Below are 26,447 nucleotides of genomic sequence, written 5' to 3'. Positions count from 1 at the left end.
CTTTAACAAGTTACATAGTGGAACATCTTGAGTAGATTTTCTCAAAGCTCTTTTTCTTCCCAGTTGCTTTTATCCACTGACAGGAACATATATCCTCTGACTCAGAACGTTCAATTGTAGCAGTGCAGCAAGAAGGTCATTTTCCATTGCCAGCACAGAGGTAGCAAAGGATTGGAACAAACTTACTACTTCTATTAGAGAAAAACAAAATAAGGTGGTTGCTATCCAAGTTTTTGAAAAATTATACAGAAATACACACACAACACACACACATACATGCACACCAAAGTAATTTTCATAAGGGAAAGATAATTACAGCATCACAAAATTCAGAAATCTTTCATGAGATAATACAAATAAAGACTTGGAAGCATACTATACATCCAGTACTCCTCTAAGTATGTCAGTGTACTAATTCACTTACTCTTATCCGACAGCGTCACTGCACAGATAAAGAAACAGGTATGGAGACATTATATGACCTGTCAAATAGCGTCACATTTATCAAAGGTAGAGTAAGAGCTAGAAGTCACTCAGATCAACTGATTTTGTAGACAGTCCATTTTTCTACTTTTCTATTATATCAAGCCACATCTTCAACTAGTAAGCTGTAATCTACTGCAGAATCTAAAGCAGAAGTTCTTGACATGAGGTCTATGAGTCCTCTAAAACAGTATACAGAATTATGTGTGCAAATGCATAATTATGAATGTGCTGGCAGGGGGAACAGGCGGGTGGGTAGTTTTAATGAGGTCCTCAAAGGATTGGTAATTTGGAATATTAATAATGAAACTGTCCAACATGTGGGCTTAATGTTCCAAACAGGCATAAAAGAATGGATTTTGAGTTTCAAGAATTATAATGAGTATTTTTGATAAATGTAAGGCCATAGCTTCCATTTATCAGAAATTAAAGCGTCTGACCATAGAAGGTCTCCTATCTTAAAAGCCAGTAACTTTCACACTATAAAAAGTTACTTCCCAGTCAGTGGTAGTTAACTCATACCACAGTCCCATGGCATTTACCATCTAAGATTTCCTTACGTGCTTGATGTATTTAACTGAGAACTTACTATATGCAAGGCACTGGGCAAGGTTCTGTTTATGACAGATAACAAGGATAAGCAAGAAACTCTGTGCTCAGTATATGTACAGTATAGCTGACATGATTAAAATCCATACAGTTTAAAACTGTATCTGTTTTCATTTACTTATCTGGCTGCGCTGGGTCTTAGCTGCAGTACGTGTGATCTCTGATCTTTAGTTGTGGCATGCAGGATCTTCCAGCTGCAGCAAGCCAACTCTTCGCTGCAGCATGTGGGATCTAGTTTCCCCTCCAGAGACGGAACCTGGGCCCCCTGCATTGGGAGTACAGAGTCTTAGCTGCCTGACCTCCAGAGAAGTTCCCCAAATCTACACACTATTAACATAATGTGAAGCTGGATCTTCCCTGGTGGCTCAGAGGTTAAAGCGTCTGCCTCCAATGCGGGAGACCTGGGTTCGATCCCTGGGTTGGGAAGATCCCCTGGAGAAGGAAACGGTAACCCACTCCAGTATTCTTGCCTGGAGAATCCCATGGACGGAGAAGCCTGGTAGGCTACAGTCCATGGGGTCGCAAAGAGTCGGACACGACTGAGTGATGGAACGGAACGGATCAGAATACAGTGGAGAAACAGTCCACCTCAAGCTAGAGAAAATGAGCTAAGTCTCCAGGAAAAAAAATCATGTTTTTTTATCTTGAAAATGTTCATTTGCAGAAGAGAAAATGCTTTTCTAGATCATTTATTTACTCTGGGTGAGGGGGGGAATAGACAAGTCTGAGATCAAAACCCCTACAAGGATAAGTCTGATTTTTTAACTTAAGGCTTCATATAATACTATTTTAGCTATATTTAACTATCACAAAAAATACTTTCTAGGAAAAAAGTGCATTCAGCATTCTGACCTGGGGATACGAGGGGCCTAGTTTCCTTCAGTACAGTAACAGAGACCCCTCTAATTCAATAGGCAGCAACTTCAACTGTGAGATAAAGTACTGTGCCATTTTAAGTTATAATAAAAAATACACTTCTCACCAACTGTTTTGAATTGAAAATAATGGGGAGCTGGTGGTGGGGCACAGAAAGGAAAGTATGGAGGATCCTTGGGATATAGGTTACCCTTACCCAGTAATACTGGAGGGTTATTCAGAAATGAGAGGACCTTCTGGGCGGCCCTTCTTCCTTAATCCTAAATGGGCATGTACACCTATGCCATAAGCAGTAAGAAAGTAAATAAAACACAAACTTATTTAACATGTTTCTATTGCTTAATATATTCTCAGTGTTTCTTAATATGTATCCTTTATATCAATTATTTTGTTTTGGTATGTGAATTTTTTGTAGGTAAGGGCATTTTTTTCATCTGTATACCTGCTTATCAACCATAGTTTATTATTACTAAGTACGTTAGGTACATAGAAGTACTTATAAAATACTTCAGGGTAGACTACACAATGTAAATTAAATATAAAATGGGAAAGTCAATAAAATCACCATGAATGTGTTACAAAGCTGAGTGACTAATAATTTAAAAAATTAAGTGATACTCTTGGGCTTAGTTTTTAAATAGAGTTATCTAACACCAAGCCATGCATGTTTGACTAGCTGCCAGCAACCAAGCTGTCTTTATACAATGTCACCACCTAGCGGTCACAATGGAGAAACGTCAGCAGCAACATCTTTGTGTATCTTGTATCTTGCCCCCAACAAGATTATGTACAATATACAAATCTAATTCTGTTTCCTCTGTATTTCCCAGTTAATGCATTCTTCCACAGGACATTTTCCTCTGTACTTACATGAAAAGACATGTGCAAACCAAATATAGCAGAGCCTTAAAAAATGTTAGTGCCCTTCTACATCTTCTCACTTTATCTTCTCTTTTGATGCTTACCAGTTATCTTTCTCCTTTTCTCTGCTGAATGTGATAAAATTATCATATCCATCCTCTACAGATGAGTATGAGTTATTTTCATGAATACCCCCAAGAATGTCCCACATTATCCATAGCACAAGACAGCAAGACTCTCTTGAGATTACTCCAAATTTCCTAAAATTAACAGGAAATACATTTATCTGAATGAAAACACACACACACACACACACACACACACACACACTTTCTTTGACATTCTTTTGAAATGTAAGGGCACATACTCATGGACAAGAGGGATGATGTTTAAGTATGGTTGTCTTTCATTAGTCACAGGAAGACGAGATTCTTGCTCACGCCTAAAAATGCTATCTGCACCACTTTCTACATAAAAGACTATTTCAGATAGTTAGGTTTCATTGCGAGCCATCTAAAGTCCATTTACTTTTCATTGACCTTATAGAATTAAAAAACACATTTATGGGATAAACTCAGATATCTAACTATTTAATAGACACATTCAGTAAATATTTCAGCTCATTGTATTTATCAAGTAACTGGCAATCAGATTTTAAAACAGTATTCCAATAGATAATTAAAATTTATTGAATGAATGAAAACACAAAGAAGACCTTACATATATACTTTAAAATCAAGATCAGAATTTTATTTTTAAGTAAACTTTCTATTTCAAGACAACTGAAGATTCACATGTAGCTGTAAGAAATAATACAGGGAGCTGTTACTGTTTTCCCAATTTTCCTCAATGGTAGCATGCTCATGTTTTTAAAAAAATGGATTATCACCATTTTTTCTAGAAAAATGGTACTGACAAACCTATCTGCAGTGCAGGAATAGAGATGCAGACATAGAGAATGGACATGTGGACACAGCGGGCAAGAAGGGAGTTAGCACTGACATATATACACTGTCATGTATAAAATAGCTAGTGGGAAGCTGCTGTATAGCACAGGGAGCTCAGCCTGGTGCTCTGTGATAACCTGAGGGGGGAGACAGATGGGAAGGAGGCTCAAGAGAGAGGGGATATATGTACACTTATAGTTGATTCACACTGTTATACAGCAAAAACCGACACAACTTTGTAAAGCAATTATATTCCAATTAAATACATTTAAAAAATGGATTGTTGTTATAGTATTTAGATTCTGTTGGATGCATCTAAAAGAATGCTTATTTTAAAATTCCATTATTTACAAAATGTCAAAAATTATGCCCTTTGCAATTATTTAAACTTTTAAATAAAAATTTTAGATGCTGGGACTTGCCTGGTGGTATAGCAGTTAAGAATCCGCCAGCCAATGCAGGGGACATGGGTTCAATCCTTGGTCCAGGAACTAAGATCCCACATGCCACAGGGCAATAAGTTTGTGTGCCACAACTACTGAACCCTCAAGCCGCAATCGCTGAAGCCCACATACCCTAGAGCCCAGGCTCCTCAACAAGAGAAGCTACCACAATGAGAAGCCCACACACCGCAAATAGGCAGTAGGCAATAGGCTCGCTGCAACTAGAGAAAGCCCACATGCAGCAATGAAGACCTAGCACAGCTAAAAAAAATTATTAAAAAACACTTTAGAAGGTATCATAAAAATATAAAAGGGAACAGTCTTCCAAAATTCTCCTAGGAACTACGTCAGCAGAGGTTTTTCAAATATCATTGCTCCAACCCAATATTCTATAGAGGCCCAAAGCAAGGAGTGGGCCACTCAACCAAAGATGAGCAAAGAAGGCATCACAGAAGAGCTGACATTACAACCTAGGTTTGAAGAATATACTGACAAACTAGCTAAGTGACTAAAGGATCCTGAAGAACAGAATAAAAGGAAAAGAAAGAAAGTGAGGTCGCTCAGTCATGTCCGACTCTTTGCGACCACTGTAGCCTGTCAGGCTCCTCCGCTCATGGGGTTTTCCAGGCAAGAATACTGGAATGGGTTGCCATTTCCTTCTCCAGGGAATCTTCCTGATACAGGGATCGAACCTGGGTCTCCTGCATTGCACCAAGTAGTAACTATTTTCTGACTGGGTTATATATGCCGTGTATTTAGTTCTAGGACCAGAAAATTATTAAAAGTCTCAAATAAAATAAATAAGAGTCCCTTCAAATGAAACAACTTACATTTTTAACATATTTTTCTCATATTTTTTCAAGCAAACAATAACAAAGAAGAGATCAATGCCCCAGGTACTTCTTGTAGATAACTTGTTATACTGGAAAGGTTATTTAGGTATAAATTATATTTTTTTAAAAAAACTAGTTACTAAAATTGCATTTTCACCTGTTAAAATCTGCTTAACTCTAAAAAAGTTGATTGAAAATTTCTGATACTTTAAGTGTCCATAAGAAAAATGTAGTTCAGTTCTGATCAATCCCTCTAAAACCAGTGCCCACATCAGAAAAATCTATAGAATCTCTTGGCTACAGAGATGAGTTACATTCTCAACCATTAAGGTAAGTCTAAAATCAATAAAAACAATTAATCTAAGGGAAACATCATCATCAGTATATTGATAAATGAAAGACTACAGCCTCTAATTATACCAGTGAAGCACATTTTTAAAAACACTAAATGGAAAAGAAATTTAATTAAAAAATGTAAACTGAAGATACTCACTATATTAATATAATAACAACTATCAAATTCAATTTCAGTAATTGGAGATTACAATGATTCCTCAAACATCTCAAAGGCAATACAGTGTAGCACTTAAGAGCAGAATTACTAACCCTGTGACCTTGGGCAAGTAACCTAACCTCTTTGAGCCTCAGTTTCCTCATCTGTAAAACAGGGATATTTACAATACCTACATGACATAGGATCATTCTAAAGATTAAGTGGAATAATATATATATAAAACACATGCGGTATGGTTACTAACATACAATAAGTGATCAAAATATGTTAGCTGACATTATTACTAGCTTAAGATTTTAGCATATGTTGTAAGGTGGAATCATTTTTTATACTCTCATATAATACTCTCAATCAATTCACCCAACAAATATTAATTGAACCTTCAAGGAAATAAAATGGGCCAACTGGTTGGAGCAAAGTGAGCAACTGGGAAGGGGAAAACGGGCATTAGATGAGATGAGGAGGGGCCCTGCAAGACAGGTTAAGGACTTTAAAGTTCTATCCCAAGTGTTACGGGAAATCATTAAAGGGTTTTAAGCAGGAAAGTGATTGGAGATCTGATGTATAAATCTGGAGGAGACAGCAAGGGAAGTGAGGAATCCAGTTTGAAATCATTCTGTAGTGTCCTGGCCAAGAGATGTAGGATAGTGATGTTAATACAAAAGGTGTGATAGCGGCGATAATGAGAGGCACATGAATTTGAATTATTTTGCATATGAAGAAACAGAATTTCTGATGTGTTAGAAGATGAGAAAGAGATAGGGTAGACCAATGTCTAGGCCTAGGAATGGCATACTTTACATGATATACTGTTAAAAATATTTATCTAATGAATATATAAAATTTTGTATTAGGTAAAAATTAAAAAGTAGAACCATGTAAATCATGTAATAATGTCTTTTTTATACAGAATTCAAACTTCAATAAACACCAGCATTTATTAATATATACAATGCAATTAGCAAAGACTTCATAAATTGCAAAGCAACGAAATGAACCAAAATTGCTTGCTTTCAGCATTGAGAGAACAGCTGATAACAATTCAATGAGAAGATGACTTTGTCTATCACACAAAACTGACATCTTTGCTAACACTTTAAAGATATCTTTCTTTAATATATCTGTAATGCATTTAACAGAAGAAAACATTTATTTATATCATCTATAATACATATGACTAGCTTTTATTATAATAGACATAGCACATTCATAACTAATGTGTCTTTATACTTGTGAGCATGCACAAAAACACGCACACACTAAACTTTGTTGGACTTAAGACTAAGTGCCTAGCATTTCAAAGGTACTACATATGGATAAGGATATAAGAAAGAGAGAAGAAGATTAGGAGAAGGGAGAGACAGCAAAAGAACAAAGTGGGGGAAAGGATGAGGGGAAGGAAAAAGAAAGAGAGGCGGAGAGGAAGAGAAGATGATGGTTTTAGTTGATGAATGACCTCTTGTTCAGAAAGGGCTGTTGATCTGCAAACAGGTGGACTTGCCTATATGCTTGGTTGGCATCATGACACTGAGCACACAGGAGCTAAATACAGCATGTAAGAAAAGGGTGAATATGAGAGCCAGGAGACTCTTACAACAGTTACTGTTTATGTCAAGACCTGCTCGTCCCAAGGGACCCATTTTCACATAATCTATAATTATCTCTTCGCTTTAATCGCCTTGTCATTCCTGAGGCTCTCATGGGCACTGGAAGAGGAAAAGCTCATTAACTAAACCTTTTCTCCTCTCTCCAGCCACCCATGGCTTTTAATTGCTTGGTGTGTTATTATCTAGGAGTGCAACTGGGTTCATTTTCATAAGAAAGGGAGGTAGAGAGGAGGAAGGGAGCCATGAGTCCCTGAGGTATGCACCACAGACAAACCTTTGCTTTCTCAATTATTTATGCCAGCTGAGGTTTTACAGGCTGAATAAATCCATAACTCAAGTTCATTCTGAGCAATCACATTCTCAAGGGAGAGTTGCCCACTTGCCTATACACACTTGTGTAGTCTTCAAAGAATAAGCAGAATGTAACAAGACATATGTCATCCAATTTATCACCTATCACCAAAGTGTTAACACAATGTTGATCCTAGGCAACACAGTGAAATAGGGAAGAGTTTCTCTACTAACTACCAGGAGAATCTTTTTGGTGCTAACAGCAGTGATATCAGTGGGACAGTATTAACCCAGAGTGACGTAGCCTACTGAAAGCATAAAAATTCAAATATTCAACTTTTTAAGTACAAAATATGTGCAATGCACACTCTGGATGCTTCACAGTCTTAAACAGATTTGTTAAAAGCTGATAACAATGTGAAGCTTTGAATAAATAACTACATGGAATTTCATACTGTTTGGTTTTACAAATCACTTATAATAAAACCATATATGCTGTAGCTTTTTCTCCAATCACATCTCTTTCAGGAAAATTTTAGAGTACAATTTATGAATAAGTGACTGGCTTTTACATTAGTTTTATTCCAGTTCATATTTTCACCAGAAACACAAAATGAAAGCATTTGCACCTTTATTCTAGTTAAAAATATATATATATATATATATATATATATATATACTTACAGTCTACCACTTTAGAATCAGGTCTAGAGAGCAACTAATGACAAACTATTTCTAAAATATTTTCAGAATCTATTATAGTTTAAAAATTTTAACTTTATAAGTCAATGATGAAAGCATCTCTTTATAATTCTACAGGCTTTTGTGTCTGACCACTGCAGTGACCTCTGGTATTTTCTGCCAAAACAGTTCATTTGTCTCACAGAACAACTAATCAATTTCAGAGCCCATCAATCATTTTAGTTGTATACTGGTCTGGTCTTACTTAGCGAAGGTCCAGATGGCTGTCTGTGTAAGTGGGATTAATAAAATTCTGACAGATTATGTAGCATCAAACTACAGAATATAACAAGGAAGATCAAATCTTATTGCAGGGTGGGTTGGATATTGTACATGTTTCATTTGTTGTATTTTTAAATCATGCCCTAATTTCTCACTTTATGTGCCAACGTCTAGGTAAAACCCTCTCAATTATACAAGTCACTGAAAGTGATTACTTGTTAGTGAGTCAGTATATGCACTGCAGAAGCATTACACTCTTTGCAAAGCCTTACACTTAGAGCTTTTTCTGTCAGTCTGCAGTTTAAATGAAACACAGCTGATCTCAAGACTAGAGTAACCGTGAGTCACAAGACCTGTTACTCTCTTGTTTCTATAGTTCCAAACACAGATCTCTCCCTTCTGGTTTGTCGTTTTCCTCTGCAAAAGCAAACAACCTGTACCTAACTCCATAGTTAGGTCCTGACATGTGTTTTTGGCTCCTGCCATCAGTCCTGTGCCCAGGATCTCTCCTGGGGGGACTCTGTTCATAACAATACTAATAAAACTAATAGTTACAAAGTAACCTATTTTGTGCCACATGCTCTTCTAGGATTCATATACTCCACAAAAATGCCATATGAGAAAGGGAGTATAATCATCCCCATTTTAGAGATAAATAACTTGCCCACGGTCACAGAGCTAAAAAGCGATGGAACCAGCATTTGAATTCCAGCAATTTGGTTCCATAATTTTTTGTACTTAATTAGCCTCACCTTATATCCCCTCCAGTATACTATAGAACAATGAACTAGCTTCAGAATGAGAAATTGGTTTCAGGGCTGTGGAATATTAACACAGAGATCTGTACCTATGACATTATATTGTCACTTTCTGTGACAGAGTGGAAATAAAGGTCAGAACCAAAACAGGCAGGGAACAAGCTCAGAACTGGCCCCAGTGGCCCTTGGCTCAGAAACATTTACAATAAAACTAAAATGGGCTCTTAACTTATCACCTACAATGAATTTTAGTCAGGAAACTGCCACAACATTGGAGCCCAAGCCTTAGTAAATGGGATCATTAGGTAATAATTTTCCTAATCTTCAAAAATGTGGGAAAAAATTAGAAGTTTATATATTAAAGTACTCAAAAACACATTCAAAATACATTTTTATGTTCTTTTAAAAAAACAGTGGTTCTAAAGAAAAAAAAACAATGGTTCTATAGAAGAAAGCTTTTCCTTTCATCCAAGTTTATCATTTGATGTTTCTAAAACTATAAAAGGGCTCCTCCTGTCACTTTTACCTCAGTTGAACATAATTCTGCCAAGAAACCAATTAATCTCAATTAAAGAACAATTTTCTCTTAGAAAAATGAAACACCAGATAATAAATTTCACCAAAGTACAAGCAAAATTTGACTCCATAAACTTCAACAAGTAGCCTATTTTCACTGTTGCAACTGCATTCTTTTTTTTTCTATTTTAATTAGAGGCTAGTTACTTCACAATATTGTGGTGGTTTCTGCCATACATTGACATGAATCAGCCATGGGTGTACATGTGTCCTTCATCCTGAACCCGTCTCCTACCTACTCCCCCTCCCATCCCTCAGGGTTGTTTCTGTGCACGGGCTCTGAGTGCCCTGTTTCATGCATCAAACTTGGACTGGTGATCTACTTCAATATGGTAATATACATGTTTCAGTGCTATTCTCTCAAATCATCCCACCCTCACCTTCTCCACAGAGTCCAAAAGTCTGTTCTTTATGTCTGTATCTCTTTTGCTGTCTCACATATAGGGTCATTGTTACCATCTTTCTAAATTCCATACATATGCGTTAATATACTGTATTGGTGTTTTTCTTTCTGGCTTACTTCATTCTGTATAATAGGCTCCAGTTTCAACCGCCTCAGAACTGATTCAAAGGTGTTCTTTTTAATAGCTGAGTAATATTCCATTGTGTATATGTACCACAGCTTTCTTATCCATTCGTCTGCTGATAGACATCCAGGTTGCTTCCATGGCCTAGCCTTTGTAAACAGTGCTGTGATGAACATTGGGGTACACATGTCTCTTTCAATTCTGGTTTCCTTGATGTGTATGCCCAGCAGTGGGATTGCTGGGTCGTATGGCAGTTCTGTTTCCAAATTTTTAAGGAATCTCCACACTGCTCTCCATAGTGACTGTACTAGTTTGCATTCCCACCAACAGTGGAAGACAAAGATGCCATAAAAAAAGAAAACTACAGGCCCTTATCACTAGTGAACATAGATGCAAAAATCCTCAACAAAATTCTAGCAAACAGAATCCAACAACATATTAAAAAGATCATACATCATGACCAAGTGGGCTTTATCCCAGGGATGCAAGGATTCTTCAATATCCACAAATCAATCAGTGTGATACACCACATTAACAAATTGAAAGATAAAAATAATATGATTACCTAAATGGATGCAGAGAAAGCCTTTGACAAAATTCAACATCCATTTATGATAAAAACCCTCCAGAAAGCAGGCATAGAAGGAACATACCTCAACATAATAAAAGCCATATATGATAAACCCACAGCAAACATTATCCTCAATGGTGAAAAATTGAAAGCATAACCCCTAAAGTCAGGAACAAGACGAGGGTGCCCACTCTCACCACTACTATTCAACATAGTTTTGGAAGTTTTAGCCACAGCAATCAGAGAAGAAAAAGAAAGATATGGAATCCAGATTAGAAAAGAAGTAAAACCCTCACTGTTTGCAGAAGACATGATCCTCTACATAGAAAACCCTGACGACACTACCAGAAAATTACTAGAGCTAATCAATGAATAAAGTTACAGGATATAAAATTAATACACAGAAATCCCTTACATTCCTATACACTAACAATGAGAAAACAGAAAGAAAATCAAGGAAACAATTCCATTCACCATTGTCACGAAAAGAATAAGACACTTAGGAATAAGTCTACCTAAAGAAACAAAAGACCTACATATAGAAAACTATAAAACACTGATGAAAGAAATCAAAGAAAGCAACTGCATTCTTATACTGAAGAAACGATAGGGACTACTCTAGTCCTTTAATGGAGTAACCCGATGTTTTAGTATATAGTAGTTTTTATCATAATCTACTTTGTTATACTGGAATTCTGTTACATTACAGGATAAATTCTCTAAAATAAGAATATGACTAGTTGCTGTGATTTCTGATCTGCTGTAGTAGTAACAAAATTACTGTTTATAATTAAAAGGAAGGCTTTCAATGGCTCTCTCACACTCATATTCCTTACTGTTTCGTATCTTAACAATATGTTCCAGAATACAAAGATTTAAATCCTATCATAAAAAGACTAATACTTAGATAACAATGAAATAAGGCCAGACTAAAAGTTTTGCCAATAACAGAGGTTCATATTTCACTCAATTAATCAATAAGGTTTATTAAACATACTCACATATAGATGCCAAAAATAAACTATTCAAAAATGAAGAAGCAGCACAAATACCCACAATGTTTTGTCTCATTTAGACTCATAATAGATGTGTGCCGAGTTGAATTAAAATTTCTACCTTTTGAAAATAAAGCTACATTATTTTATCATTGCTTCTCATGATCAAAATTCTAAACACTGACTTAAACCTAAGAGTCACTTCTGTAGGAATTAGGTAGAGGATAGGCAGGTAGGTTAACTTTTCCAGCTCATTTTAACTGTATCTTAGGAATATTCTAATTACCCACATATCTACTCTCACATCAATTGGAGTACATTTGATTTGCTTTCTGTTCTGCAGAGCTACTGTGATCAGTCATGTCACTATATATTCCAAAAGAAACTGTATTCAATGTGTCATTTTGAAAAATGAGCCCTTAAGGAAATCCGTATACAAAATAAAAATCACTATTTATAGATAAGTGATTGATATTATTAGAAAGTTAAATATAGTGATTTAAAAAAAAAACAAAGTTTAGAAACAATATCCATTTTATTATCTAGCTAGGAAAGTGGCCTGTACATTTCTTTAGAAGAAGAGGTGAGGATGGGCATGTCACAGGAAACCAAACCAGCAGCTCTGCACTTTATGATGGGTGTGAGTACAGTCACCAAACTCTCAGCTCTGCGGGGGAAGTAGCTGTGGATACTTCCCAAGCACTGGACACTTCTACTCTGTACCTACTAAGTTCTTGGAACTTCCCCAGTTACTGAGAATACCCAGATGGATAAAATGCTATGTGTGCTCTCCGAAGACTAAAAGTCCAGCAGAAAGGATAAATGTTTTAAAAGTATAATCCAATGCTGCATAATGTCATAAATGCTACAACAAAGGTGTGAACAAGACTATGCTCACACAGAGAAAGCATGACTAACCATCCCTCCTAGAAAATGACTCTTAAGGATTTACTGACTTAATCTGAACATTTAATAAATTTGACTAGTAGGGTTAAGGTTCTAATATGCCATTTTTTCAGAAGCTCTAAGTACATAATATACAAACTAAGAACCCCCAAAATATGTTCTGAATCTATAAGGGTAAAGGAAAAGAAGGAATTAAACTCTGAAAATGTTTTCTTCAACTGTGCTTCCTCAAAATTGTAAAGGCTTCTCAGTGTCCTCACAGTACCTCAAAAGAATCATGGTGGCAAAATGTACTCCAGGTCAGTAGCTTTCTTAAAAGGCTATCTTTATCCCCCTCAAATCTCCATCAGGCTTCCACTATCTCATCCCAAACAAACATTTAGTCTAAGTAAAAACAATGTGCTTGTTATGCAAATACATTCAAGACAGGACGCCTAGTTTTGAATCTGGTCATTAACCAGAACTATGAGCATTTAAAGTTTTTGATTCATAGGGGTATCAATAGCTTTCCTTCTAGAATGCTACCTGGAAATTCTTATCATTACTTCTTTATGTGGTAAATAATGTCAACAACTCTTTTCAAAGAGTGAAACATACAATTTTGGTACAACTTCCTCTTCATTCTCTGAAGATAGATATTTCCTTTCAATTTAGAAAAATTCAATTTCCACATGAAAATTACAGCTCATTTATTTCATGCTAATAAGTAAGAAAAGTAAAGTTCAGATAATGCAGAAAGGGTAAGAGCATCAGAAGTTCCAATTTCGTGTTTTTGCTTGTAAAGCAACAATCTTAGAAGAATGTGTCACCTGCTTTAAGGCAGGACCAAATTTTTTTCCTGATTTACACAGTGTTTAAAGAAAATGAGAAACAGAACTGCCATATGATCCAGCAATCGCACTCCTGGGCATACACACCAAGGAAACCAGAATTGAAAGAGACACATGTACTCCAATGTTCATTGCAGCACTGTTTATAATAGCCAGGACATGGAAGCAACCTAGATGTCCATCTGCAGACGAATGGATAAGAAAGCTGTGGTACATATACACAATGGAGTATTACTCAGCCATTAAAAAGAATGCATTTGAATCAGTTCTAATGAGGTGGATGAAACTGGAGCCTATTACACAGAGTGAAGTAAGCCAGAAAGAAAAACACCAATACAGTATACTAATGCATATATATGGAATATAGAAAGATGCAAATGATAACCCTGTATATGAGACAGCAAAAGAGACACAGATGTATAGAACAGTCTTTGGGACTCTGTGGGAGAGGGTGAGGGTGGGATGATTTGGGAGAATGGCATTGAAACATGTATATTATCATATGTAAAACGAATCACCAGTTCAGGGTCGATGCATGTTACAGGATGCTCGGGGCTGGTATGTGGGGATGACCCAGAGGGAGGATAAGGGGAGGAGGGAAGTGGGAGGGGGGTTCAGGGAAGGGGAACTCATGTACACCCGGGGTGGATTCATGTCAATGTACGGCAAAACCAACCAATATAATATTGTAAAATAATTAGCCTCCAATAAAAAAAAAAAAAGAAAAAAAAATAAATAAGCACACACAAAAATAAAGAAAATGATTGTCCAAGAAATTTATACATAATGTATAAAAGTCGAAACCTTTGTTAAATAATACAAAATGACCTTTAAAAACGTTTAAATTTTGTTAAAAAATACATAGCATAAATTTATCATCTTTACCGTCTCTAAGTGCACAGCTTAGTAGTGTTAAGTGTATTCACATGGTTGTGCAACCAGTGTCCAGAAGTTTTTTATCTTGTAAAACTAAAACTCTACACCCATTTAATAAACAACTCCACATTTTTGACACCCTCCAGCTCCTGACAACCATGATTCTATGAATTTGACCGCTCTTGATACGTCATATAGTGGAATCATACAGTATTTATCCTTTTGTGACTGGCTTATTTCACTTAGCACAGTGACCTTAAGGTTCATCCATGTTCTAGCATGTGTCAGATTTTCCTTCCTCTTTAAGGCTGAGTAATATGCCCTTATATGTAATACCACATTTTGTGTATCCATTCATCATCAATGGACAATTAGGTGCCTTCTACCTTTTGCTATTGTGAACAGTGCTGCTATGAACATGGGCATGCAAATATATCTCTGAAATTCAGTTTCAATCCTTGTGGCTACAGAACCAGAAACAATTGCTGGATCATATGATAATTCTTTGTTTAATTTTCTGAGGAACCTCCCTACTGTCCTCCACAGTGTGCCATTTTACACTCCAAAATGATTAACTTAAAACTGGAGTAAATAAACTACAAAAATTAAAGTATTCAAAAGAAATAATGATAGTTTGAGGAAAACTAATAAAAACAACAACCAAAATCCATAGCTTTAGATTTGAGACACAAAACCTTGCCCTATGAGCTACTTATGTGGGAGAAAGGTTATTATTTGACACTGATTCAGACACAGATTTTGAAAAGTATACACATAAAAATTTATTTCCTGCCATTTATTATCCTTCCAGAGATATCACCAAATCAGTTTCATGTTAAGAAAAAGTTCTTCAGATGAAAGTTTTAAGGATTAAATGAACACATACACATATATGTATATACTCCTATTATTGAAGACAAGAAGAGAACTTACCTGATGATTTCTTCGTGATAGAGAGAACTAACAACTGGCCCACCAAAACCTGTATTTGCTTCTTTTCCTTTCTTCTCTGGTGACTGTAGCGGGGAGAAGGGGAAGAGAGGTGGAAAAAAGACACATGAATTAAAGCCGTGTACATTTACAGCCTTACAAAATAATACTCTGCTAAGGAACACTAAGTATGTGATGATCCACCATTTCTCCAAGTCCCTAAATAACAATTTTAGGATGGCATCAGAAAGGCAAGAGGATGCTTAGGTTATCACACCAGCAGAACGAATACTCTCTAGCAAGCTAAGGTTATTCCACTACGGCCTTCTGGAGCCATCTAAAAGCCATTCCCCTAGCTGATTACGTTAGCTATTTCCACTATAAAAAACACAGGCATTCAGTGTGGAAAATGGAAACAAATATGAAATATAAATACCAGACCTGAATGTGATCAGGAAAATCATATCTAAATTAACAAAAAGAAAGTTCCCAAATAAGAAACTAAGCTGGAATAAAAGTTAAAATTTAACCATAAAAAATAAAATATTTTTAGGTGGCAAGAAGGGAGAGCGGAGGTTGAGATCTAAAAAAAAAAAAAAGTAAACATACGGAAACATTTTCCAAAATCAAGTTTTAGTAGGCTCTGTTACTCTGTGTTCTCAAAAAGCAGAGAGTTAAGATAAACTTAAAAATAAGATTCTTCCAAAACATATACAAAAAAAGCTGAGCGCAGAAGAATTGATGTTTTTGAACTGTGGTGTTGGAAAAGACTTGAGAGTCCCTTGGACTGCAAGGAGATCCAACCAGTCCATCCTAAAGGAGATCAGTCCTGAATATTCATTGGAAGGACTGATGCTAAAGCTGAAACTCCAATCCTTTGGCCACCTCATGCGAAGAGCTGACTCACTGGAAAAAGACCCTGATTCTGGGAAAGACTGAGGGAAGGAGGAGAAGGGGGCGACAGAGGATGAGATGGTTAGACGGTATCACCGACTCGATGGACATGAGTTTGTGTGACTCCGGGAGTTGGTGATGGACAGGGAGGCCTGGCGTGCTGCGGTTCATGGGGTCGCAAAGAGTCGGACACGACTGAGCGACTGAACTGAAAACACGTATGTGGAAGCAGTGAACTTGGATGTTGTAATATTATTGTCTTAAAGATCAAACTACAACCTGTTCAAAAGCCCACGTCTCTCGCAATAGTTATAGTTTTTAGGCAGGACACCTAACAAAAATTAAAAATCTGAACAAAAGTATCATCTTAGAGTTAAAATTACATACTTTTGTTTTGCCTCTGAAAAATACAGACAGTGACCCTATACATGTTTTTTCGCCCGTTACTTTAAAGAAGGGGTTTTGCTTCATTGCTGTTACTTTTTATGTGTCTGTTTTTCTTGGTCTGTGAATCACAGCACTGAGAAAAAGCTCCTCAAGGCAGTGTATTCTGTCAGTTCTTAACATCATTAAGGGAACTAAAGTTTTAAGAAATGGTGGAAACTGTTGAGATGAAAGTGTCAGTTATCAACTTAGGACAGAAACAAAAGTATAGTATCATAAACAACAACTACCATCATGATTAAATAATAAAGTATATAGAGTACAATAGCCTGATGCTGGCAAAAAAAAAAAGAAGCACAAAGCAAATTCCAGTTCCCTGTCTTCTCTGAGGATCATTTTTGGAGAATAAATGCTGCAAAGAATTTTCAGGATGGAGAATGTTTTCCCTTATACTAAAACAGAATAATCCAAAGGGAGAATTTATTTAATCCAATTATATTCTAAATACATACTCCATTAGAAGAATGAAGTTGAAACATACTTAAATGCTTGCTAAATGAATAACAGAATCAGAAATGAAAAAATTGGATACCAAAGGAAAAAGAGACAGAACTAAGTATAGAGTATAATTTAACATGTTTGTTCTGTAAAAGACACTGTTCAGTTCAGTCGCTCAGCCGTGTCTGACTCTTTGTGACCCCATGAACCGCAGCACACCAGGCCTCCCTGTCCATCACCAACTCCCAGAGTTCACCCAAACCCATGTCCGTCGAGTCGGTGATGCCATCCAACCATCTCATCCACTGTCGTCCCCTTCTTCCCTCAATCTTTCCCAGCAGCAGGGTCTTTTCCAGTGAGTCAGCTCTTCGCATGAGGTGGCCTAAGGATTGGAGTTTCAGCTTCAGCATCAGTCCCTCCAATGAACACCCAGGACTGATCTCCTTTAGGATGGACTGGTTGGATCTCCCTGCAGTCCAAGGGACTCGCAAGAGTCTTCTCCAACACCACAGTTCAAAAGCATCAATTCTTCGGCACTCAGCTTTCTTTATAGTCCAACTCTCACATCGATACATGACTACTGGAAAAACCATAGCCTTGACTAGATGGACCTTTGTTGGCAAAGGAATGTCTCTGCTTTTCAATATGCTACCTAGGGTGGTCATAACTTTCCTTCCAGGGAGTAAGTGTCTTTTAATTTCAAGGCTGCAATCACCATCTGCAGTGATTTAGGAGCCCAGAAAAATAAAGTCAGCCACTGTTTCCACATCTATTTACCGTGAAGTGATGGGACCGGATGCCATGGTCTTAGTTTTCTGAATGTTGAACTTTAAGCCAACATTTTCACTCTCATTAAGAGGCTCTTTAGTTCCTCTTCACTTTCTGCCATAAGGGTGGTGTCACCTGTATATCTGAGGTTATTGATATTTCTCCCAGCAATCTTGATTCCAGCTTGGGCTTCCTCCAGCCCAGCATTTCTCATGATGTACTCTACATATTAGTTAAATAAGCAGGGTGACAATATACAGCCTTGACGTACTCCTTTTCCTATTTGGAACCAGTCTGTTGTTCCATGTCCAGTTCTAACTGTTGCTTCCTGATCTGCATACAAGTTTCTCAAGAGGCCCCTCAGGTGGTCTGGTATTTCCATTTCTTTCATGATCTTACATACAGAAAACCTTAAACATATACTCCCTCCCCCCAAAATCTGCTAGTTGTAATAAATGAATCCGGAAAAGTTGTAGGGTACAAAATAAACACACCAAAATCATGTCTGAGTGAGACACAAAATTTAAAAGTTTTCTAAAAAAGTGATGAGTGCTATAGAAAAAAAATTAGTGTGGGGAAGATAGTTAGAATTTTAAATAAGATGGTCTGGGAAGGCCTCACTGAGAAAGTCATTTCAATAAAGACATAAAGGAAATAAACAAGTGAGTCCTGCAGTTATCTAGGGGAAACTGTTCCAGGAATAGGGAACAGCTATTACAAAGCCCCTATGGTGAAGGTATGCTTAAAATGTTAGAGAACTTAGGTGTTTATGTCCTTTGCTAGAGGTAATTAATGTATTTTAGGGGGCAAGACTAGAAGCAAAAACACACAGTTGCTCACAATACAATCACAGTTTTTATCTGTGTCATTCACTGAAACTCTTAATGAGGCAAATTACAATAGATACCTGTGGTTTGCTTGGCAATTATTTGCTGTGAAAATACATACTAGTAATTAGGGATTATATGGTACTGGAAAAAGATCAGTATATTTCTTTTTTACATAGTTAATAGCCTTTATTTTTTAGAGTAGTTTTAGGTTTAAAGAAAAATAAGCAGCAGGTACAGAGGTTTCCCATATACCTCTCTCCCCCAATTTTCCCCTACTATTAACATCTTACATTAGTGTAGTACATCTGTTATGAAAGATGGGTCAATTTTAATACATTGTTATCAGTTAAAATAAAAAAATTAGTTAAATAAAAAGTTAAAATAATAAGGGGCTTCCCCTTGTGCTCAGCTGGTAATGAATTTGCCTGCAGTGCGGGAGACCTGGGTTTGATCCCTGGGTTGGGAAGATCCCCTGGAGAAGGAAATGACAACTCACTCCAGTATTCTGGCCTGGAGAATTCCATGGATTGTATATAGTCCATGGGGTCACAAAGAGTCGACACGACTGAGCGACTTTCACTTCATTAGTTAAAATCCATAGTTTACATTAGAGCTCACTCTTTATTGTGTATGGGTTTGGCAAATGTCTAATGACATGCATCTACATTACAATATCATTCAGAATAGTTTCACTGCCATAAAATTCCTATGCTCCAGTTATTCATCCCTCTCCCCCTCTGAAGCCTTGGCAGTTACTGATCTTTTTACTGTCCTCATAGTTTTACCTTTTCTAGAACATCATATAGTTGCAATCATATAGTATGTAATCTTTTCTTTCACCTGGCAATATGCATTTTAAGTTCTTTCATGTCTTTTCATGGTTTGATAGCCCATTTCTTAAAACAATTCTAGTTTTTGCAAAACATAAAAATAAACAAGTTACCTTTTAAACCATTTTTATGTATAAAGTTCAACAGTGTTAACTATATTCTCCTCTGTGTGAAAACACAAGATTGTTCTCCAATCTTCACCAAAAGAATGTGGTGGGCCCTGGGGGTCAAAAACCCACATAAACTGGAGGGGGGCGGGCTAGCACCTCCTAAGCCTGAGGCCCTGGAAGTTTTTAGCTTTTGAGCTAGTCCACACTCAGCCTGCAGCAATTCATCAATTACCATTTAAGGGTTCATACCAATTTATGGTTCAAACAGCTTTTGTTCCTAACAAGTAGGTCTCGTGTGATTCTATGTATTCACCTGTCAACATTTGGAGAGTGGAACTTTGCCCTGCGAGCTAAAATCTCAGATGAATCTAACAAAGTCCATGATTTGCAGTTTGGTCATATTTTTGTTGTTGTTGAAGACAGGAGAGATGATTTCCAAGCTCTTCAAATGTCAAAGCTGAAACTGGAAGTTCAATTATCTTCTGAAGAAATTTTAAAATGAAAAAAGTTTCTGATATGCTTTTCCTTTTGCCTGAGGAAGTTCCTTTAGTGTAGTGCATGTCAATCAGCAATGAATTATCTCTGCTTTTGTTTGTCTCAAAAGTCTTTATTTTTTCTTCTTTTTTGTATTGACATGAGATTCACGAAACATAAAATAAGCCATTTAAAAATATACAATTGAGGACTTCCCTGGTGGTACAGTGGATAACAATCCGCCTGCCAATGCAGGGGACATGGGTTCAATCCCTGGTCCGGGAAGATTCCACACGACACAGGAGAGCTAAACCCGTTCATCACAACTACTGAGCCTCAACTCCTGAAGCCCATGCGCCTAGAGCCTGTGCTCAGCAACTAGAGAGCAACGAGAAGCCGCCACAATGTGAAGCCCATGTACCTCAACTAAGGGTAGCCCCTACTTGATGCAACGAGAGAAAGCCCACACAAAACAACAAGGACCCAGTGTGGCCAAAAATAAATGCAATCTTTAAAATATATACAATGTAGTGGCAAGCCACCCCAGTACTCTTGCCTAGAAAATCCCATGGATGGAGGAGCCTGGTAGGCTGCAGTCCGTGGGGTCGCTAAGGGTCGGACACGACTGAGCGACTTCACTTTCACTTTCACACATTGGAGAGGGAAATGGCAACCCACTCCAGTGTTCTTGCCTGGAGAATCCCAGGGATGGGGGAGCCTGGTGGGCTTCCGTCTGTGGGGTCACACAGAGTCGGACGCGACTGAAGTGACTTAGCAGCAGCAGCAGCAGTGGCATTTAGTATAATACATTCACCATGTTGTATAACACCACCTCTATTTATTTTATTCCTTTCTATGGCTGAGTAATACTCTAATGTATAGGTATATATTCTATATCCATTTATCAGTTGATGGACATTTGGATTACTTGTACCTTTTGGCTATTATGGTGCTATGAACATTTGTGTACAACTATTTCAATATCCGTTTTCAATTCTTTTGGGTTCATACATAGGAGCAGAATTGCTGAGCCCTCCATAGCAAAGAATTACTTGGCCCCAAATGTCAGGAAGGCTAAAACGCTCTGGTTTATGATTTCGTCAAATGTTTAAAATTTTCAACCATTACTTATTACATTTTTTTTCTGTCTTCTCTCACTCTTTCTCTTCTTTATGGAATTCCAATTATATTTGTTCAGTCTTTTTACGCTCTGTTCTTCATTTTTATGTTTCATTTGCTGCATCTTCATGTTCACTGATCTGTTCTTATGCAATGTCTAATTGGCTATTAAGTCTTTCCAATGTGATTTTCATTCAAATATTAATCCCCATCTCTAGAAAATTCATTTGGGTCTTTTTGTATCTTCCATATCTCTCTCCATTGTGTTCATGTTTCCTCTATTTTCTTGAATATATAGAATATATTTATAATGGCTGTTTTTCATCTCTATCTTTTCTGTGTCTGCTTTCACTGACAGGCTTTTCTCCTTCTTATGGATATTTTCTTTCTACTTTTGCATGCTCGAAAGACTTTTCCTATAAGATAGGTACTGTAAATTCTTCACTCTTGTTTGCTAGATTCTGTTGTGTTCCTTTAAATTCTGTTAGACTTTGTGTGGGCATTAATTCAGTTACATGGAATCAATTTGATCCTTTCAAGGCTCATTTTTAAGCTTCGTTAAGGCAAGGGAAGAGCAGCCTTTAATCTAGAGCTTAATTTAGCCCCAGCACTGAAATGAAATCTTTCAGAGACCTCTATCATATGCCCCATATATTACATTTTCTTTCTACTCTGACCAATAAGAAACAGAATAGTCTCAGTTGTATGTCAACTCCAGGAATTGTTCAGCTTGCTGCTTTCTTGTACTTCACTCTCCAGCCTGTTAGTTTCCTCTCACACATACACAGATTAGTATTCAGCCAGAGTGACTGCTCTGTAGATCTCTGGAACTCTCCCTTTCCATGTGAGAACATCTTCTCTAGTTTTTGGCCTTGTATATTCATTCCTGCTCAAGTTTGCAAGGTGGCCAATCTCTTCTGGATCCCCCCTCCCTGCAATGAAACTGCTCCCAAACAATAAGGTGAGGAAATTGTAGGCCTTACTTTCTCTCCTAAGTTTCGCTACTTTCAGTGCAATGTCTGAAAATCATTATTTCGACTACTGTGTCTTGTTTTCTTCCTGTTTTAGACAAAAAGGTAAATCTCGTCCCTATTACACCACCATGCCCAAGAGCAGAAGTCCCTAAAATATTTTTTAAAAAAAGCATAATATTCCATGAAGTAATGTACCATAATTTACTTAACCATTATCTGACAACTGTCTATTTAGATATTTTCACTTTTTCATTGATAAACAAAGGTATAATAATTACCTTTGTACATAAAGCATAATATAATTTTAATTAAAATCTTTAGGGGAAAAACTGATTCTATAAATTTGACTATAGTGCATTCTAAATATGTTTATTCCTGGGATTAATTCTTTTTTCTGATGCAACTGCACAAAGCACATAGAATGCTGGTGACAATTTTTGGAGGGTGGGGTGGAAAATTATATTTTAGGCAAAAATAATATTTTAAAAATAATCTGCCATTATCAGATTGAATTCAGAATAAAGCTGCCAAAGAAGCATTAGTTTTCTTCTCCATCCACTTCATCTATAAGATGGGCTAAACTCTGGCTACTTTACCCTCTTAATTTCCACTCCAATGAAATGCTTCTCATAGAGGCTTAAGAAGTTTATTCCATTTCTCTCTACTCAAAATCCATTAAGTTATTTTTATGTTGCATCAGCAGTTAAAGAAAGAGACTCCAATTTGGCAGCCAATAGGATAAAATTTGCCAATTCTTCTATTGCCTCAGACTATATTATTTGAGACACTGAAACGCTCCTTCACTCAAAGGGGAAAGGATAAGTTGTAGGCCGAATCTTTATCACTTGTTCAGATTCTACCTTAGTCAGTTGCTGGGTAAAGATTTAAAACCCTGTGAAACTCTTTGCTATCTGAAAAATAACTGTTTCAAAAATTATCCGGCTGATTTGTACAAGAAGGGGGTCTCCTGATTCCACATGCTACCTTTCTTGGTTTCCATTTCTATCAGTTTGCTTATGAGTCCAGCTATAGGAATTTGAGTATTAATCTCTCTACCACAGTTTCCTCATTTATAAAAATAAAAGTAATAGTATCTATCTCATTTGGGTGTTTTCAAGATTTAAAATATATGTGTAAAACAGAACAGTGTCCAGCACAAAGCAGACACTACATAAGTGTTAACTGATATAATCATTATTAGTCACAAAATGGCCATTTCCCCAAAGTGAAAATGTCCCAGCAACACAGATATAAGATATTTTGATGTGGTGACAAACAACATGGAACCATAAATCTTTATCTAAGAGCTTTAAAATTCTGATTCTCCTTGTAAACCAACAAATCCCCAAACAAACCAAGCAGTAACCCTGTCGTGAAGAAAAAGGAAAAAGGAAACTAGGACTTAAGGAGTATCTTCCATGCGCTTCACGCTTTCATATGTTATCTAATTCCAACTTCAAAACAATCTAGAAAACTGATATTTTTACTGACCTCATTTAATCTAAGACATCATTATAAGAACCACCATTTTCTGTAATGCTAAGACAGAAAATACAGCTAATTATAGTACACCATCCATTTTAAAACATAACCATAATTTATAATTAAAAACTCAATAAATGACTGCTTTAAATTTGATAAAATATATCTCCATTTACAGATCAGAAAACTGAAGAGAGGTGAAATACCCAATGCCTATAGTAAGTGTAGAACTGAGTTCCAAACCAAGATCTTGTGGTATCCAAAGACTATGCTCTTTCTATTACACTATACTCCCTCTCTAAGCTACTTTAGAAACTCTTACCAAATATTCTGAATTACAACTTCATTCTATCTCAAGTGTATATTTAAAAGATTCTTAAATACTTTCTCAGTTCAAAAGGAAACTTTAAAATTTAAATAAACATGCAACTCTTTAACACTGAGGCTGATTTATTATGTATACTACATGCAATTTAATCAAGTAGACCAAAAAGATAGTTATAAGCCCTTAGAAAGAACACTTTCCTAATAATCCTTTTAAGGCAGTCACTGTAATTTTTTCCCTGAAACAGGAAGTTATTCATTTTCACATACAAAAGTAAGAATATTAATCTCACCTTAGCTATTACCTGTCATTAAGAGCATCTTAAAAAAAACTTCACCATGAAAATACTGCTGGTTGTTTTTCATAACAGTAATACTTTAAAATTCCTCAAGAAAGATAAACTCCATAAATCTAGGTTTTTTCATCTTAGCTTCTCTTAAAATTATAAATACATATAAAATTATGGATAGGTTTTAAAATTGATGGTGTACTATAATTGGCTGTTTCCTGTCTTAGCAATTCAGAAAATAATGACTCTTACAATGATGAAAAAAATTACCTTCAGGATATTATAACTTTCTAGAAATGTAACAATGGTCACGATTTAAATTTAAATGTTCTTTGGAAAATTACTCTGAATAGAGCATTTATCATACTATAGAGAAATTATAACTTTCTTTATTATGATGTCATAGGTTAAAAAACATTAAGATTCAATGGATGTACAGACCACCGTTATACACAGACAACAATTAGTATTTGAAATAACACAGGTGTTCAGGAGTTTATTTACATACATACACATAAATATTAGTAATGTCATATCACTACTTGAAAAAAAATTCAGCATTCATAATCATTTTATAAAAATGCACATTAACTTAACAATGAGCAAAAGATTTTAAGCTAATTCCCTTGGGATAACAAAATTATCAAAATTGGTAAAATTGTAGTGAAACAGGTACTAAGTTAATGGCCCTAATGCTCTTGTAAAACGATATTAATCTTTTGGAAAGCAATATTGCAATCCTATCAAGACCTATAAAAATACTAGCATGATTTTATTATTTTAAACATTAATATAGCTTCTGGATATCATAAGATAAAAATAAAATTCTAAATTATAGTAATTTTGTATAAGTTTCAACCATAATCCTTCCTGTTACTCATCTTTACATGAAATTAATGTTCTTGAATTTTTAGACAGAAATGTGAATCAGGATAGCATTTTGGGTATATAACTCCCTTTTCTGTTATTTTCATGAATTAAAAATCTGGCCCTAGGATACTTTCAAGATCACTTGGTTCTGGTCCCCTCTTCCACTCTTATCTGGTTTCTCTTTCCTTTTGTCTTCATTGTCCTTGTCCTGCTTGACTTTGATCAAATTTTCTGCAGATTTCTCTCAGTGTGAGGTTTTGTACTGGAAAGAGAATTTTGGCTGGTTCATTCTGGAACTCACGAGCTCCAGCCAGCTTAGAGAACCTTACCATGAACCCCTATACTCTTCACCTAGGGGCAATTTTAGGCTTCTGCCATTCTCAGGTCAGACAGACTCACTAGTGTTTCCTTCTGCTTCCTCCTACAGAGATGCCAATGCTACACAAATCTTAGAGCTGTTTAGAGAAGAAGAAAGTGAAAGTTGTTCAGTCGTGTCCAACTCTGCAACCCCATGAATTCTATCTACAGTCCAATAAATTCTCCAGGCCAGAATACTGGAGTGGGTAGCCTTTCCCTTCCCCAGGGAATCTTCTCAACCCAGGGATCGAACCCAGGTCTCCTGCATTGCAGGTGGATTCTTTACCAGCTGAGCCACAAGGGAAGCCCAAGAATACTGGAGTGGGTAGCCTATCCCTTCTCCAGGGGATCTTTCCAACCCAGGAATCAAACCGGGGTCTCCTGCATTGCAGGTGGATTCTTTACCAGCTGAGCTATCAGGGAACTACTGATAGTCTGTCCCTAGTGTCTCTGACCAACTAGTTTTGTTACCCAAGAGCTTTTGGTTATGCTATCCTAGTTATTCTTCTAAGGATTAGGGAAAATTCAGAAACCATGCTACATGGGCTGCCATCTTCCCAGAATTCCAATAACCCTGAATGATTTTTGACAGAAAGTATGAATGGAAATATACAAATGAATAGATTAGTATGGCTAAACTAAATGAATTTCCATTTCATTCTCTTTTCTATTACTTTTGCCTCCATTCAACCATCTTAATAAGATGGATGATTTCATGAAGGAGAGGTAGAGAGACTGATAAGGCAAGACAAGTTTAGTGAATATGGCCTCTATAAATGGTAAAGGAGTGAACAACTCAGATAACCGGAAGAAAAAATTCCTATTCATTCCTCCTTGATGTTATTTT

At 36.5% G+C, this 26,447-nt stretch overlaps 1 protein-coding gene across 4 annotated transcripts in view; it reads right to left on the bottom strand.

Annotated features, from left to right (window-relative positions):
- The window catches only part of ACBD6 (acyl-CoA binding domain containing 6), a 199,940-nt gene that overhangs the window by 116,935 nt on the left and 56,558 nt on the right, over positions 1 to 26,447 (bottom strand). For all 4 annotated transcript variants that reach the window (XR_016039600.1, XM_088845295.1, XM_088845294.1 and 1 more), the window contains one exon: positions 15,400 to 15,482. Coding sequence is in view for 3 of the 4 variants with exons in the window: in XM_088845295.1 (XP_088701421.1) it covers positions 15,400 to 15,482 (83 nt within the window). In the remaining variant the exon portion in view is untranslated. The remainder of the gene's footprint in view (positions 1 to 15,399; positions 15,483 to 26,447) is intronic.

This window comes from Moschus berezovskii, chromosome 17, assembly GCF_049115385.1.
Source record: "Moschus berezovskii isolate FMDL1 chromosome 17, NW_MosBer_1.0, whole genome shotgun sequence".
NCBI lineage: Eukaryota > Metazoa > Chordata > Mammalia > Artiodactyla > Moschidae > Moschus > Moschus berezovskii.
Note: the sequence above shows the minus strand (reverse complement) of the source record. Positions and strands in the feature narration are given on the sequence as shown.